Source organism: Geotrypetes seraphini, chromosome 3 (assembly GCF_902459505.1).
Source record: "Geotrypetes seraphini chromosome 3, aGeoSer1.1, whole genome shotgun sequence".
Classification (NCBI taxonomy): Eukaryota; Metazoa; Chordata; class Amphibia; order Gymnophiona; family Dermophiidae; genus Geotrypetes; species Geotrypetes seraphini.
Window position 1 is genome coordinate 243,023,044 of NC_047086.1, and position 15,764 is coordinate 243,038,807.

The 15,764-nt window shown below is 44.1% G+C and overlaps 1 protein-coding gene across 1 annotated transcript in view; it reads right to left on the reverse strand.

Annotated features, from left to right (window-relative positions):
* UST (uronyl 2-sulfotransferase) overlaps nt 1–15,764 on the reverse strand; it is a 468,768-nt gene that overhangs the window by 231,136 nt on the left and 221,868 nt on the right. Inside the window, exon 2 of the mRNA XM_033939040.1 lies at nt 5,763–5,806. Within this exon, the coding sequence (XP_033794931.1) occupies nt 5,763–5,806 (44 nt within the window). The remainder of the gene's footprint in view (nt 1–5,762; nt 5,807–15,764) is intronic.

Below are 15,764 nucleotides of genomic sequence, written 5' to 3' on the forward strand. Positions count from 1 at the left end.
CTTGGACGAACATTGTCAAAATATGTTCAAGTGTCGATAATAAAACTGGGTTTTGGAAGTATTTATAAATGACTTAGGCCTTCATAGTGCCGCTGAATGACCAGAGCTAAACGGGGCGTTTCAGGAGGAGTGTTGAGGGTGGGAATTGGGCGGGACTTGGGCCAGCTTAGACTTAGTCGTACTGCATGTATAACCGAACGTTTTACAACACAGCATGGGCGAAACTTGGATGTTGTGACTTAGACCATTTAAAACATGGTCTAAGTCACAAAAACCAACCTAAAGTGACCTGATAAGAACTGCAAACACATAGTACAGACCCCCACACACTACCCCAGTGATCACCGACCGTCCATCCCCATAAAAATTGTAATCACAACTTTTAAATTCTGCCTCCAGAACATCAGCACCTGGCAGCCTGACTTAGGAAAGCCTAGTCGCATTGCACAGAGGCATCTTAAGTGGTCTTGGGGGGTGGGTTAGGGACCCAAGGAGAGGTGGACCCATGCCCATAAGCCACTGTAATGACTACATTGATGGTGAAACATGTGCACTCCCCTAAAAACCCCTAAAACCCTTATATACTGCCCTATAAGTGGCTCCTGCAGCCATAAGGGCTCTTGGGGTGGTAGATAGGTGGGTCTAGGAGATTCTGGAGGTGGTTTTGGGGGGCTCACCATTACCTATAAGGGAGCTGTAGTTAGATGATTACGTGGCACCCTTTTTGTGAAGTTCACAGCAGTGCCCTGTAAGGTACCCCACTGTTTAGGTGCCCTGTGTGGGAGTCCTGTCCACCACTTTGCAGACCCCTCCCAGTCCAAAAGGTCTGTTTCTAGGCATTTTGGACTTGGATGAAAAGTTGGACAAAAATGTGGCATAAAGATGGATGATTTAGTGATCTGGACGATCAGGCGTCTGGACGTATAGTTAGACGATTTTCGAAAACAAAAAATTTTGGGACGTATTTTTCGAAAATGTGTCTTACGCTGTTTTTTTCTTTGGACGACTTGTGACTTCGACGAAAATGAACAAACGTTCCTTTTGATTATGCCCCGCCACCTATTCTCCGAGTGAACAAAATGTTTCCTCCTATTAGTTTTAAAAGTATCTCCCTGTAATTTCATCAAGTGTCCCCTTAGTCTTGTAATTTTTGATAGAGAAAAAAAAAAAAATAAAAATCAACCCCTTGTACCGATTCTACTCCCACACAGGATTTTGTAGACTTCATTCATATCTCCCCTCAGCTGTCTCTTTTCCATGTTGAAGAGCCCTAACCTCTTTAGTCTTTCCTCATACGAGAGGAGTTCCATCCCCTTTATCATCTTGATTGTTCTTCTTTAAAACTTTTCTAGTTCTGCTGTGTCTTTTTTTGTGATAATGCGACCAGAATTGAACGCAGTACTCAAGGTGAGGTTGCACCATGGAATGAAACAGAGGCATAACATTCTTAGTCTTGTTTACCATTCCTTCTATAATAATTCCCAGCTTGTTGGCTTTTTTGCCCGCCATGCACTGGGCAGAAGGTTTCAGCATACTGTCTACAATAACATCAAATCTTTTTCTTGGGCATTGACCATCACGGTGAACCCTAGCACCTGGTAACTATGATTTGGGTTATTCTTCCCAATGTGCATCCCTTTGCATTTGGCCGCATTAAATTTCATCTGCCATTTGGACGCCGTCTTCCAGTTTCCTAAGATCTGCCTGCAATTTTTCACAGTGTGCATGCATTTTAACAACTTTGAACAGTTTAGTGTTATCTTCAAATGTAATCACCTCACACATTATCCCAATTTCCAGATCGATTTAAATAAGTTAAATAGCACCAGTCCCAGAACAAATCTCTGCAGCACTCCATTATTTACCTTCCTCCATTAAGAAAAATGGCCATTTAAAACCCTACTCTGTTTTCAGTCAGATAGCCAATTCCTAATCCACAGCTGAACATTGCCTCCTATCCCATGACTTTAATTTTTTCAGGAGCCTCTCATGAGGAACTTTGTCAAAAGCTTTCTGAAAATCTAAGATACACTACATCAACTGGTTCACCTCTATCCATATCTTCAAAGAAATCAAGCAAATTGGTGAGCCTCCCTTAGCTGTTTGACTAAATATTCCACGATTTTATTTTTTATAATCGTTTCCACTATTTTGTCCGGCACTGAAGTCAGACCTACTGGTCTAAAATTTCTTGGATCTCTCCTGGAATCCTTTTTAAAAATTGACGTAACAATGGCTACCCTCCAATCTTCAGGTACTATAGATGATTTTAGTGACAGGTTACAGATCACTAACAGCAGATCAGTAATTTCATGTCTGAATTCTTTCAGTACTCTGGGATATATACCATCTGGTCCAGGTCATATATTACTCTTTAACTTGTCAATTTGGCTTAGTACGTTTCCCAGGCTCACTGAGATTTCTTTCAGTTCCTCCGCATCATCACCCTTGGAAACCATTTCTGGTTCAGGTAGATCCCTTACATCTTCTTCTGTAAAGACAGAAGCAAAGAATTCATTCAGTCTCTCCACTATGGGCCCCTTTTGCTTATCCCACGGATTCACTCCCAGATTTTTGGCTTCTGATGCACATGAAAAATTATTACAATGAGTTTTTGCCTCTTTTGCAAGTTTCTCTTCATATTCTTTTTTAGCTTTCTTTATCAATGCTTTGTATCTAACTTGCCAGTGTTTATGTCTCATATTTTCTTCATTAGAATTCTTTTTCCATTCTTTAAAGGATGGGTTTTTTTTGGCTCTAATAGCCTCTTTCACTTCATTTCTCTCATTTTCTCTTCTTTCTACCTTCAATACATGGAATACATTGAGGGCTTCCACGATGATATTTTTAAATAACTTCCATGCCTAGTTTACTGTTCTAACCTTTGCCATCAATCCTTTTAACTTCTTTTTAACCATTTCCCTTGTTTTATTGTAGTCGCCCTTTCGAAAATTAATTGCAGTAGATTTCTTTTGCAAAGTCACTCCAGATATCAGCTCAAATTTGATCACATTGTGATCCCTGTTTCCCAGCAGACCCAACAAAGTTACCTCTTGTATTATGACATACATTCCACTAAAGACCAAATCTAAAATGACTCATAAGAACAAAAGAATTGCTGCTGCTAGGTCAGACCAGTGGTCCATTGTGCCTAGCAGTCCGCTCACGCGGCAGCCCTTAGGTCAAAGACCAGTGCCCTGAGACTAGCCTTACCTGTGTATGTTCTGGTTCAGCAGGAACTTGTCTAACTTTATCTTGAATCCCTGGAGGGTGTTTTCCCCTATAACAGCCTCCGGAAGAGCGTTCCAGTTTTCTACCACTCTGGGTGAAGAAGAACTTCCTTATATTTGTACAGAATCTATCCCCTTTTAACTTTAGAGAGTGCCCTCTCGTTCTCTCTAACTTGGAGAGGGTGAACAACCTCTCATTCTCTCTACCTTGGAGAGGGTGAACAACCTGTCTTTATCTACTAAGTCCCTTCATTATCTTGAATGTTTTGATCATGTCCCTTTCTCAGTCTCTTTTCAGTCTCTCCTCCAGCCCCTTAACCATTTTAGTCACTCTTCTCTGGACCCTTTCGAGTAGTACTGTGTCCTTCATGTACGGCAACCAGTGCAGGATGCAATATTACAGATGAGGACGTACCGTGGCTCGGTACAGTGACATGACAAGCTTCTCCGATCTGTTCGTGATTCCTTTCTTAATTATTCCTAGCATTCTGTTCGCCCTTTTTGCCGCTGCCACGCATTGTGTGGACAGCTTCATTGACTTGTCGACCAGTACTCTCTTCCCTGGGGCGTCTCTCCAAGTACTGCCTCGGACATCCTGTATTCGTGTATATGATTTTTGTTACCGACATGTATCACCTTATACTTATCCATATTAAACCTCATTTGCCATATCGTGGCCCATTTCTCGAGCTTGTTTATGTCACGTTGCAGATCTTCGCAATCCTCCTGTGTCTTTACTACTCTGAACAACTTTGTATCATCTGCAAATTTAATCACCTCACTCGTCATACCAATTTCCTAGTTGTTTATAAATATGTTGAAGAGCACGGGTCCAAGCACCGAACCCTGCGGCACTCCACTCGTGACGCTTTTCCAGTTTGAGTATTGTCCATTTACCCCCACTCTCTGTTTCCTATCCGCCAGCCAGTTTATAATCCATGTGAGTATTTCACCCTCGATTCAATGGCTCACAATTTTTCGAAGTAGTTGTTCATGTAGAACCTTGTCGAACGCCTTCTGAAAATTCAGATATACAATGTCTATCTGCCTGTTTACTCCCTCGAAACAGTGAAGCAAGTTCGTCAAGCAAGATCTGCCTTTGCTGAAGCCGTGCTGGCTGGTCCTCATCAGAATGTGTCCGTCAAGGTGATCAATGATGCGGTCCTTTATCAACGCCGCTACCATCTTTCCCGGTACCGAGGCCAGACTCACCGGTCTGTAGTTTCCTATATTTCCCCTCGAACCTTTCTTGAAGATTGACGTAACATTCGCCACTTTCCAGTCTTCTGGAATCCTTCCTGATTTGATTGACAGATTGGCTATTAGTTGATGCAGTTCAGCTATAGCCCCTTTCAGTTCCTTGATTATCCTTGGATGGATGCCATCCGGTCCCGGGGATTTATCATTTTTAAGCCTATAAATCTGTCTGCATACCTCTTCTAGATTCACAGTCAACCCTGTCAGTTTCCCGTCTTCGTTTACTGCGTATAGCCTGTCGGCTTCCGGTATGCTGTGTATATCCTCTAAATGCTGAGTATATCCTCTAAATACAGACGCAAAAAATGTTTTCAGTTTGTTGGCGATGGCTTTGTCCTCCTATAGCGCTCCCTTTATTTCATGGTCAATGTCTTTTAGTATATGAGCAGTGGTTCTCTATATCGGTGCCTAAGTGCATTTCTGTTTTTTGTTTTGTTGATTTCAATTACCCCAACATTGTCTGGATAAATGTTATATCAGGGAGTGCTAGGGAGGTAAAATTCCTAGATGTCATAAATTCATGCTTGTGCCCAAATCCCATAGCATGCAATCCAAAAGGGGGGCATGGTCATGGGAAATGCATGGGCAGGTCATGGGCATTGAACTGTAACATAACAAATAATAAAAGGAGCAATATGAAATCAGAGATCAAGAGTTTATTTCAGTAGGATTTAGCATAGTAGAACCCCAGATTATTTGTATTTGAATCTAAATCACTATTCGGCCAAATACAAATAATGTATTTGAGGCACTATTTGGGGCCGAACAAATTGAATACATATATTCAGTACAACCCTAAATATCAGTGACTGAGCTGGATGAGTCAGAAAATAATATGAAAACGGGGGGAAAGAATCCCCAAATAATTTACATGAAGGATCATGGTGCCAGATGCCCACCCTTGTTTTGACTGAACCAAAGCCCAAAAAAGCAGCAAGAAACTACCAGCTCCCAACCTCTCAGCCCCACCCCCACCCCTCAAAATTCTGCTATACTTACCTAGCTAAGAATCTCACTTCACTTTCTACAGTACAATGTTCCTTTTAATCTAGAGAGCTCATTAAAGTGTAACAGCAGCCATTAATTTCAGTGTACTTGAAAAACCTGGTGTTCTTTCTTAAAATACAGTTAAAAAGCAGGTAAGTGAGTGCTGAAAAAATGCTTAGTGCTGAACCACATAAAAATGAGCTACAAATGATTTGATCCTACATATTCTAAAGAGATTTAAAAATAACCTTTTAAATACCTGTGAGAAATAGAGGAACTGTTTTTTACCTTAGGAGGAGGGGGGCCATGGTCATCTAGAAAAGTGGAGTTTCCTACAAGAAGAACAGAAATATCATGGTTTAGTTTTTATGTTGCATACTTGAAATGCAAAGCTATCGGGCTTAAATCGAGATAACATTTTCTTAATATATCCAGGGTTCTGTTTTCAAATAAGCTTCACTCTCCTTAGCTGTTTGAAAATAGAGACCTTAAAGTCAAAAGATTGGTTCTGCTAGAATGCAGCCCACAGCATGAAAGTCAAACATGCATCATTCTGACACAAACACAAAGTAAATGGTGTCTAAAAAGATAGATGCCTATAATATAGGCCCCCATCTGTTGACGATCATACTTAGGCACCTATTACAGAATCGCGCCTAACTAAAAATATATCAAATTACAAAGAAGCTATATTTTATTTAAAAAAATTTTACTTTAATTTTCATAAAATACTAATTTCCAATTAACTTTACATTCTTATCCAATCCTTAAACAAATAACCTTCATTATATACAAAACTTTCAGAAAAGAAATAAAGACTATACTTTTCAAAAAATCCCTGAAAAAGTCCTAACCTCTCAAGCTTCCTTCTTTCATCCCTCTAACCCCCCGAACCCCCAAATCAACCTGCTCTACTCTTTTCCCCCCCCCAAAAAAGGACCAGAAATCTTTTTGTAAAACACCCTCTTTAACTCTTTTGTAATCCGCCTTGAACCGCAAGGTAATGGCGGAATAGAAATCCCTAATGTAATGTAATGTAATAACACACATTGTTAGAGACAGATTAAAAACAAGAGCCCTACCACTCAAACACCCTCGTGAAATATAGTTTTCTGTTAAATGTCCCCAGCAGTCCATATATGCTGTCAAAACTACTTTGCATAAAATTCTTATTCACTGGTAAATTAATATTCTTCTCTCTTCAAATCCTTCCTGCTCAATCTGTTAATATTCCAATAGGGCTTACACAGTCCAGCCCGACACAGAACTGTGTTTCACTATAAAGCATCTTCAGGAGCTAAGACTGAAGGAAGCTCCCAATTCACTCTTTCTAAATGTCATTGTTTTTCATAAAAGAGCAGCACAGAGGGGAGGGGGTTCAGGGTGGGGGGGGGATCATCAGAGCATCCTCTCTTGAAAACCCTTGTTACAAAAGCGGCTAACTTAAAACATAGGTGTCTGTAATGTAGGCCAGGATTTTAAAGACCTACCTTATAGATGCCTAAGTCCTTTAGAGCAGTGCTAGATGCTGCTAGGCACTGCTAGGCACTGCTTAAGCACTGCTTAGGCACTGCTAGGTGCGATTCTCTAAAGCAGTGGTTCTCAACCCTGTCCTGGGGACCCCCCAGCCAGTTGGGTTTTCAGGATTTCCCTAATGAATATGCATGAGAGAGATTTGCATATAATAGAAGTGACAGGTATGTAAATCTCTCTCATGCATATTCATTAGGGATATCTTAAAAACCCAACTGGCTAGGGGGTCACCAGGACAGGGTTGAGAACCACTGCTTTAGAGAATCGCACCTAGCAGTGCCTAAGTTCTTCTATGCCCCTAAACATGCCTACTTTGGAGTTAAGCACTGCTAGGCACCATGTGATAGGCACCTTTGTATAATTGCGCCTAAGAAAATAGGCTCCTGGATGAGCTTGTTAATGCTCATAATTGAAGCCATTTTACTAATTAAGGGGTCCTTTTACTAAGGCACTCTAGTCATTTTAGCGCATGCGTCCATTATATTCTATGGACATGTTAGCATTTAGCGCGTGCTAAAAAAGCTAACGCCTTAGTAAAAGAGGGGGTAAGTTACTTACTAAGTAAGTTTACATGCCTATCTTTATACGCCTCATAGAATTTCCACTATAATAGTTTTTAAAGTACAAAATAAAACTAGTACTTACACAGAAGTATAAGCAATTATTTTAAAAAACCCAAGATCATTATAATTTCCCCAATTCACTCTAACTGTACGCACTTCAGAGACGATTCTATTTTTCCATTGAAAAGACTCTCTGGAACGAGGAGGCATAGGATGAAGGTGAAAGGGAACAGACTCAGGAGTAACCTGAAGAAATACTTCTTCATGGAAATGTTTATGGATGTAGATTAAAATTAAGAAAGTGTGAGACAAGCACAAAAGATCTCCAGTGGATTATGCCTGCTGAAACCTGGTTTAAATGTGTGATTAGGCAATATTCTTTAATTCTGCACGCAACTTTTGAGAATACTCCAACATGCTCCATGGCCATGCCCTTTTCTGAAATATGCAGCATGGGAATTAGGCCTTGTAGATTAGAATGCAACCAGATGCGTACACAATTGACATCAATAACAAACTTCTATGTTTTGACATTGTTTCAGGTCATTAATTGAACCATATCCATGTCATTCTCTTCTTGGTTGGGCTGAGAACTTTTTAACACCCCCCCCCCACCTGTAGGATCATCTATTCAATGTTCCTGTGTCACACACTGAACTGAGGAGAGAGAAATGCCAGGCCCTGGGGAAAGGGAGGACAAAGAGAGTGAGACAGACAGAAAGACCTGGAACAAAGGTGGGAGGACTCAATATATTAGCTTTGGGAAATGTATATAGCAGATGTCTTTGTATTGTGTTCAAAAGAAAAGGAAATGCATTTCTGTTTTTATTTCTACAGTGTTGAAGTACTTGCTGACCCTTGCTGTGACTGGTGGGGATCCCCAAGCACCGCCAGCAGAGGACCTCCTCTAGAGACGGCCAGAACTCCCCTCCACCAAGCACAGCAGTCGCTGGCAACATCCATGAGCCACTGAGGTGCCAGCATCTGTGACTCAGGGACACTACTGCTGCCTGCCAAGCTTGGCAAAAGGGACCCCCGGCCAACTGCAAAGGAAGTCCTCAGCTGACAGCTTTGGGGTTCTCATCAGCTGAGTATTTATATTTTATATTTACATTAGAGGCTCTGGTAGAAACCAGTTTACAAAGTATGTATTCTTCCCAATTAATATTTCAAAATTAATAAACTCTCTTTGCTTATTTGTAAATGGGTTTCTACCAGAGCCTTTAATTCAGTAGCATAATTAAATGAAATAACTATTTCTGAAGTTTATAGGGACGGGCGGGGATGGAGGGGATTCCTTGCAGGGACGGGTGGGGACAGAGGGATTTCTCACAGGGATGGGTGGGAATGGAGGGATTCGTCGCGGGGACGGGTGGAATTTTGGCGGGGACGGGTGGAAATGAGTGGGATTTCTGTCCCCACGCAACTCTCTACCTGATATAATTGATATTGAGAATAATAACCGCTCAATAACACTCTCTAATAGCATTCCCACAAACAAGCATAAGATGTCAGAGCAGAAAACCCATCACAATTAACATGAATATCCCACTGTGCAAAATCTAGAGCCAGACCTTCCCCCCAGCATTGGCTATACCCACTAAAATCCCTGCGAGGCATCAATCCGCCAAAAACTTTATACAAGCTACACACAGAGTAGAAACCTTCCTCTTCTGGGGTGAACAGCTGTTGCAGAGCATCCCCCATAGGAACTCTCAAAGGCACCCTATCCAAAGAAGCCCAATAATGTCTCAACTAGCAATAAGCAAATCTATTACCCCAACAAGGACCCATTCAGGCCTGAAGGACTTCAAACCCCTCCAGCTCCCCATCGTCCCACAGCACATGTTCCAACCGTACTAGGCCCTGCTACACCCAATCCCCAAATACTTTAGATCAGGGGTACCCAATACTAGAGAATGACACGGGGAGCGATCCCCGCAGCGAACCGCTGCGTGGCTGCGGTTTGGCTGCGGGTTATGGTGACCTCATTAGCAAATCGCCGCAGACGCGGGGACAAATCCTTTCACCGCCCGCAAAAACGGTGAATAGATTTGTCCCCGCAGGCCAATGTCCCCCCTTCTAGGAACCGCTATTTACCTGTGTTTCACCTGCACGTTGCCACATTGACTCCGCCCCCCAATATACTGGCTCCTCATTTGTCAGATCAACCCTTCCTGCCAATAGAACCCGCCCCCCCCCGACGATCGCCGGCAGGAAGGTGCTCAGCCCTTCATGCCGACAGAACCAGCCCTCCCCAACGATCGCGGCAGGAGGGTACCCATCCCCTCCTGCCTACCCCAACCCCCCCCCAACGGCCCTCCCGACGATCGCAGCAGGAGGATATCCAACCCCTCCTGCCAGCTCCCCAACAGCCCCCCTATGATCACTGGTAGGAGGGTGCCCAACCCCTCCTGCCGGCCCCCTATATCGCCAATAGGAGGGTGCCCAACCCCTCCTGCCGGACCCTCCCCCAACAAACCCCGCCATCCCGAAACACCACCCTTAGTCTTACTTTCCAAGTTGGACCGGACAGCTCCTCGCTCGTCTAGCCAGCAGGCCTGCCTCCGTCCAAATGAGGCGGGCCCGCCCCTCCCCTCCCCTGCCTAACCCACAGGATCCTAGGGCCTGATTGGCCCAAGCACCTAAGGCCCCTCCTATAGCGGGAGTGGCTTTAGGTGCCTAGACCAATCAGGCCCTAGGATCCTGTGGGTTGGGCAGGGTAGGGGCGGGCCCGCCTCATTTGGACGGAGGCAAGCCTGCTGGCCATACGTGTGAGGAGCCGTCCGGTCCAACTTGGAAAGTAAGACTAAGGGGGTTCCGGGGTGGGAGGGTTCGTTGGGGGGGGTCCAGCAGGAGGGGTTGGGTACCCTCCTGCCGGCGATCTTAGGGGAGGCCATTGGGAGGACCGGCAGGAGGGGTTGGGTACCCTTCTGCTGCGATTGTCGGGAGGGCCGTTGGGGGGGGTCTACAGGAGGGGTTGGGTGCCCTCCTGCCATGATCGCTGGGGGGAGGGGAGACTTGCAGCCGTAGCCGTGGTCACTATGCTAATCACGATTAGCATAGTGACCGCGATTAGGTACACGATTTGGTACACGATTAGGTACACGATTTGCCGCGATTAGGTACAGCGGCCGCGTCTACTTACCATGTAGGCTAACATTGTAAGCATTAAAAGTACATGTCGTGTTTGTTTTTGTATAGTTATTAACTAATATTTAACTAAGTTTTAAAGTTTTAAAGAATGTTTCCTTTATACGTAAATAAAGAAAAGTATTTAAAATCGTACCCGTTTGAGGCTTTTATATATGCAGCGGTGACGGTGACGGGGCGGTGAATGGGGTTGCAGTGGCGGTGACGGGGCGGTGAATGGGGTGGCAGTGGTGGTGACGGGGCGGTGAAGGGAATGGCGGTGACGGGGCGGTGCAGAGGATGGTGAGACGGGGACGGGGCGGTGACGGGGACCAATTTTTTCACCGTGTCATTCTCTACCCAATACGTCGATAGACTCGTGTTGCCGTCCCGATCTACTGGGCCGATCAGCCTTCCTCTCCCCAATGTCCCCCACCACCCTCCCTGTAGAAACATCGTGCTGACCAGCATTCCACTCCCCGACATCAATTCTGATGTCATAGAAGAAGTTCTGGGCCAGCCAATCAGTGCCTGGCTGGCTCAGAACTCCTCTCCGACGTCAAAACTGATGTCGGGGAGCGGAATACTGGTCAGCGCAACGCTTCTACAGGGAGAGCTTGGGGCGGCGGTGGCTTGGGGGCCTGTTCCCCGATGGCAGCAGCGGCAAACCTAGTGGCTTGAGGGTCTGTTCTCCAATGGCGGCAGCGGCAAACCTAGTGGCTTGGGGAGGGCATGGAGAAAGAAAGAAAGGGGGCAGGCTGAGAAATAGAAAGAAGGGGGAGGGGCAAGGAGACAAAGAAAGAAGGGAAATAGAAAGGGAGGTAGGGAGACGGAAAGAAAAAGTTGGGGGAGAGAATGGGGTCTGGAGGAGAGGAAGCAAATAGGAGGCTGAAAGTAGGGAAGAAATATCGGATGCACAGTCAGAAGAAGAAAGTGCAACCAGAGACTCAAGAAATCACTAGACAACAAAGGTAGGAAAAATTATTTTATTTTCAATTTAGTGATCAAAATGTGTCCGTTTTGAGAATTTATATCTGCTGTCTATATTTTGCACTATGGCTCCCTTTTACTAAACCGCAATAGCGGTTTTTAGCGCAGGGAGCCTATGAGCGTCAAGAGCAGCGCAGGGCATTCAGCGCAACTCCCTGTGCTAAAAACTGTTATCGCGGTTTAGTAAAATGGGAGGGGGTATATTTGTCTATTTTTGTATGGTTGTTACTGAGGTGAAATTGCATAGAGTCATCTGCCTTGACCTCTTTGAAAAAACCCTGGAATATAAATGATAATTAACATTTTATCTGCGTACAGTGTGCTTTGTGTTTTTTTTTTTTTATTTGATTGTTGGTAGATCATTTTGACTTGGTCATTTTAAAAGTAGCTCGCAAGCCCAAAAAGTGTGGGTACCCCTGCTTTAGATCCTTATTTGTTTAAAAAGAAATGCTTTAAGCCAGCCCTGCACAACATGCGGCCCAAAACGGCTCTCAATGCGGCCCGCGCCCGATACGGCTCTCCCTACCGGCTGTCTTCCTCAGCTTCCCCTTCTGCGTCCTTCAGATTCCTACCTTTAAAGCTAACTACGGCAGCCTGCAGAACGAACCTAGTAGGGCAGTATCATTTATTCACTTTCCTCAAGGAATAAAAATATTTATTTAAAAAAACAAAACCAACTTTCCTGGGAAATTTCCAAACATTGTAGATTCAAGTAATCAAGGCCCTCTGTGAGCAGATGCCTGACATTTTAAAGGATTGCGATTTAAAAACTATTTAATACTTGTATTCTAGAAAGCAACTATTAATTAGGGTCTGATTTTTTTTCATCCACCATTCCAAAGTCATGAGTTCTTACATTAATTTCTTTCTCTTGAAAAAACAATCAAATAACATTAAAAAAAAAAAGAAAATAAGATGATTTTTATGTAAGGCTTTTAGCTCACTAATGTCCCACTAACTATTTATCGAAAAAAAGGTTTTGAGAGCTATACCCACCCAACCACTGCAGTACAGATATTCATTGCTGGCATTAATTACTGAGGTGTGGCTTTTCTCCCTCTGCCTTTTTTTAAAATGTCAGCCCACAGAACCACATCCATGTCATTATCTTTTTTATCAGGTAGTTTAGTCAACCACTAAGTGCTTCCCACTTTCTCTGTGGCAGATCACGCCTCTCAATGAAAACCACACATAATAAGTAGTATGCATCCTGCTACAGATTGCCAACACATGCGAATGTTGCATCATTAAATGGACTCCACTGCAAAGCCAGGTCTTTCTTCTTGTTATTCACACCATCCTGGGTGTCTATTCTATTGCAGATTTTGGTATCATCCTCAAAGAGGCAAATCTTACCCAACATCGTTTATAAAAAATGTTAAAAAGAACAGGCCCAAGAACAGAACCTTGAGGCACACCACAGTTAACATCCCTTTTCTCAGAGCGATCTCCATTGACCACTACCCTCTGTTGCCTTCTACTCAACCAGTTATTGACCCGGCCCATCACTTTGGGACCCATCCCGAGGGCACTCAGTTTATTTATTAGACGTCTGTGTGGAAAACTGTCAAAGGCTTTGCTAAAATCTAAATACACCACATTTAGCATACTCCCTCTATCCAATTTTCTGGTCACCCAGTCAAAGAAATTGATCAGATTTGTCTGATAAGACCTACCTCTAGTGAATCCATGTTGCTTCCGGTCCTGTAATCCACCGGATTCCAGAAATTTCACCATTTTCTGTTTTAAAAGCATTTCCACTAATTTGCTTTCCACAGAAGTCAGACTAACTAGCCTATAATTCCCTACTTCCACTTTTGTGGAGAGGGACAACATCCACCCTTCTCCAGTCCTCCGGTACCACTCCTGATTCTAGAGAAGCATTGAAAAGATCAGTCAGCGGAGCCACCAGAACTTCAGTAAGTTCCTTCAGCTCTCCAAATACAACAAATTGCCTATTGTACCTATAGTACATATAAGAGACACCTGCAGGCTTGAAGGTTGTTGTAGTGGTCTACAGTTAGGTATAGAAGGTTTTCTTTGTTCTGGAGAGCTCACAATACATAATAAGAACATAAGAATAGCCTTACTGTGTCAGACCAATGGTCCATCAAGCCCGTTCTCACAGTGGCCAATCCAGGTCACTAGTACCTGGCCAAAAGCCAAAGAGTAGGGGAGAGTGTGGCACAGTGGTTGAGTTACAGCCTCAGCACCCTAAGGATGTGGGTTCTAACCCCATGCTGCTCCTTGTGACCCTGGGCAAGTCACTTAATCCCCCATTGCCCCAGGTACGTTAGACAGAGTGTGAACCTACCAGGACAGATAGGGAAAAATGTTTGCATACCTGACGTGGTATATAAATACTTAAATAAAAAAATAAAATAAATTCCATGCAACCATTCCAGGGCAAGCAGAGGTATTGTAGGAACTGTATCTACAGTAGATTCCAATGTTAAAAGTCCACTACACTGACCACTAGGCTGGCCCTCTGATCTGCAGGGATGTCTGTGTGACTATTTCTCGCAAAATGATGCTAAACAGATACGCTTGTGCCTGATTTTTTGGCATATGTAAGTTGGACATGTCAGTTTTTAGATGTATTCTGTGTAAAAACATTCATTTGCAAAAGAAACACAGACTGTTTTCTGTTTAAAAATGGCTCTAAGATGGAACTTTTTTGGGAGGACATAATGAGCAAAACGTCCCAATTTGGACAAATTATCAAAAATACCCTACCACATCTCATTCTATCAAATATTTTAAAATATATACCTTTGAAAAGTTACAACTTTTAAAAAGTTTTGGTGCTCATTTTCTAAGCACTTAGCCACCAGAGGGGCATTTTTAAAAAAAAAGTCTAAGTCCCTTTTTACCCTAAGGTGCTGGGCACCCAATGTAGGCAGCAGGGAAATGTCCATTCTCAAAAAAAAACGTCCAAAATGTGTTCTTTTTCGAGACTAGCCTACCTGTATGTTCATGGCATTTAATCTTCAAGCCCTTTCCCAAACAAAATTTGCCCAAGACTCAAACGTCCAAAACAAGACATTTTAGGTATAGGAGGGACCAGTCCTTCGCCTAAAACCATGATTCTCTAACCAGCAGCTGTCATAAGTGCCAGTTAGAGAATCGTGGAACCGTACCCCTCCCCCCCCCCGAACAATCGTGGCAGGAGGGATGCCCAGTCCATCCTACCTGATCTGCCATGACCCTCTTGTAAGCATCGTGGCAGGAGGGATACCCAATCCCTCCTGCCCGAACCACCGCAAACCCCACCCTGCAACCTTCGCTGGCTGGAGGGATACCCAATCCCTCCTGCCCGAACTGTTGCAAACCCCCTGCAACCTTTGCTGCCAGAAGGGGTGCCCATTCCCTCCTACCCAAACCCACCACGATCTACCGCAACCTTCACTGGCAGGAGGGATGCCCAGTTCCTTCTGCCGGACACCCCTGAACACCCCGCCACACACAACCTTTGCCAGGAGGAGGGATGCCCAGTCCCTCCTGTTGGACCCCCCCCCACCCCAGCCAGACCCCCCTACCTAGCTCAATCAGACCCCCTCAGATCACTGGAACCCCCCTTACCTTTAGAAGTTGGGCCAGAGAGATCCTTCCAGCCTCCGACTGGCAGACCCACTTTCACCACAATAGCAGGCCTTCTCCTTACTGGTGCATCGTGGGATGCACTGGGGAAGGGCCTTAATCGCCTGGGCCAACTGGAATCATAGGCCTGACTCCCAGTGCATTCTGGGTGACCTAAGGAACTCATCAATTGGAATCTTAGGCCACTCCCAATTCCACAATTCTCTAACCAGTGCTTATGACAGACGCCGGTTAGAGAATTATGGTTTTAGGTGAAGGACTATATAGTAACATAGTAGATGACGGCAGATAAAGACCCGAATGGTCCATCTAGTCTGCCCAACCTGATTCAATTAAAAAATTTTTTTATTTTTTCTTCTTAGCTATTTCTGGGCAAGAATCCAAAGCTCTACCCAGTACTGTGCTTGGGTTCCTACTGCCGAAATCTCCATTAAAACCTACTCCAGCCCATCTATACCCTCTCAGCCATTGA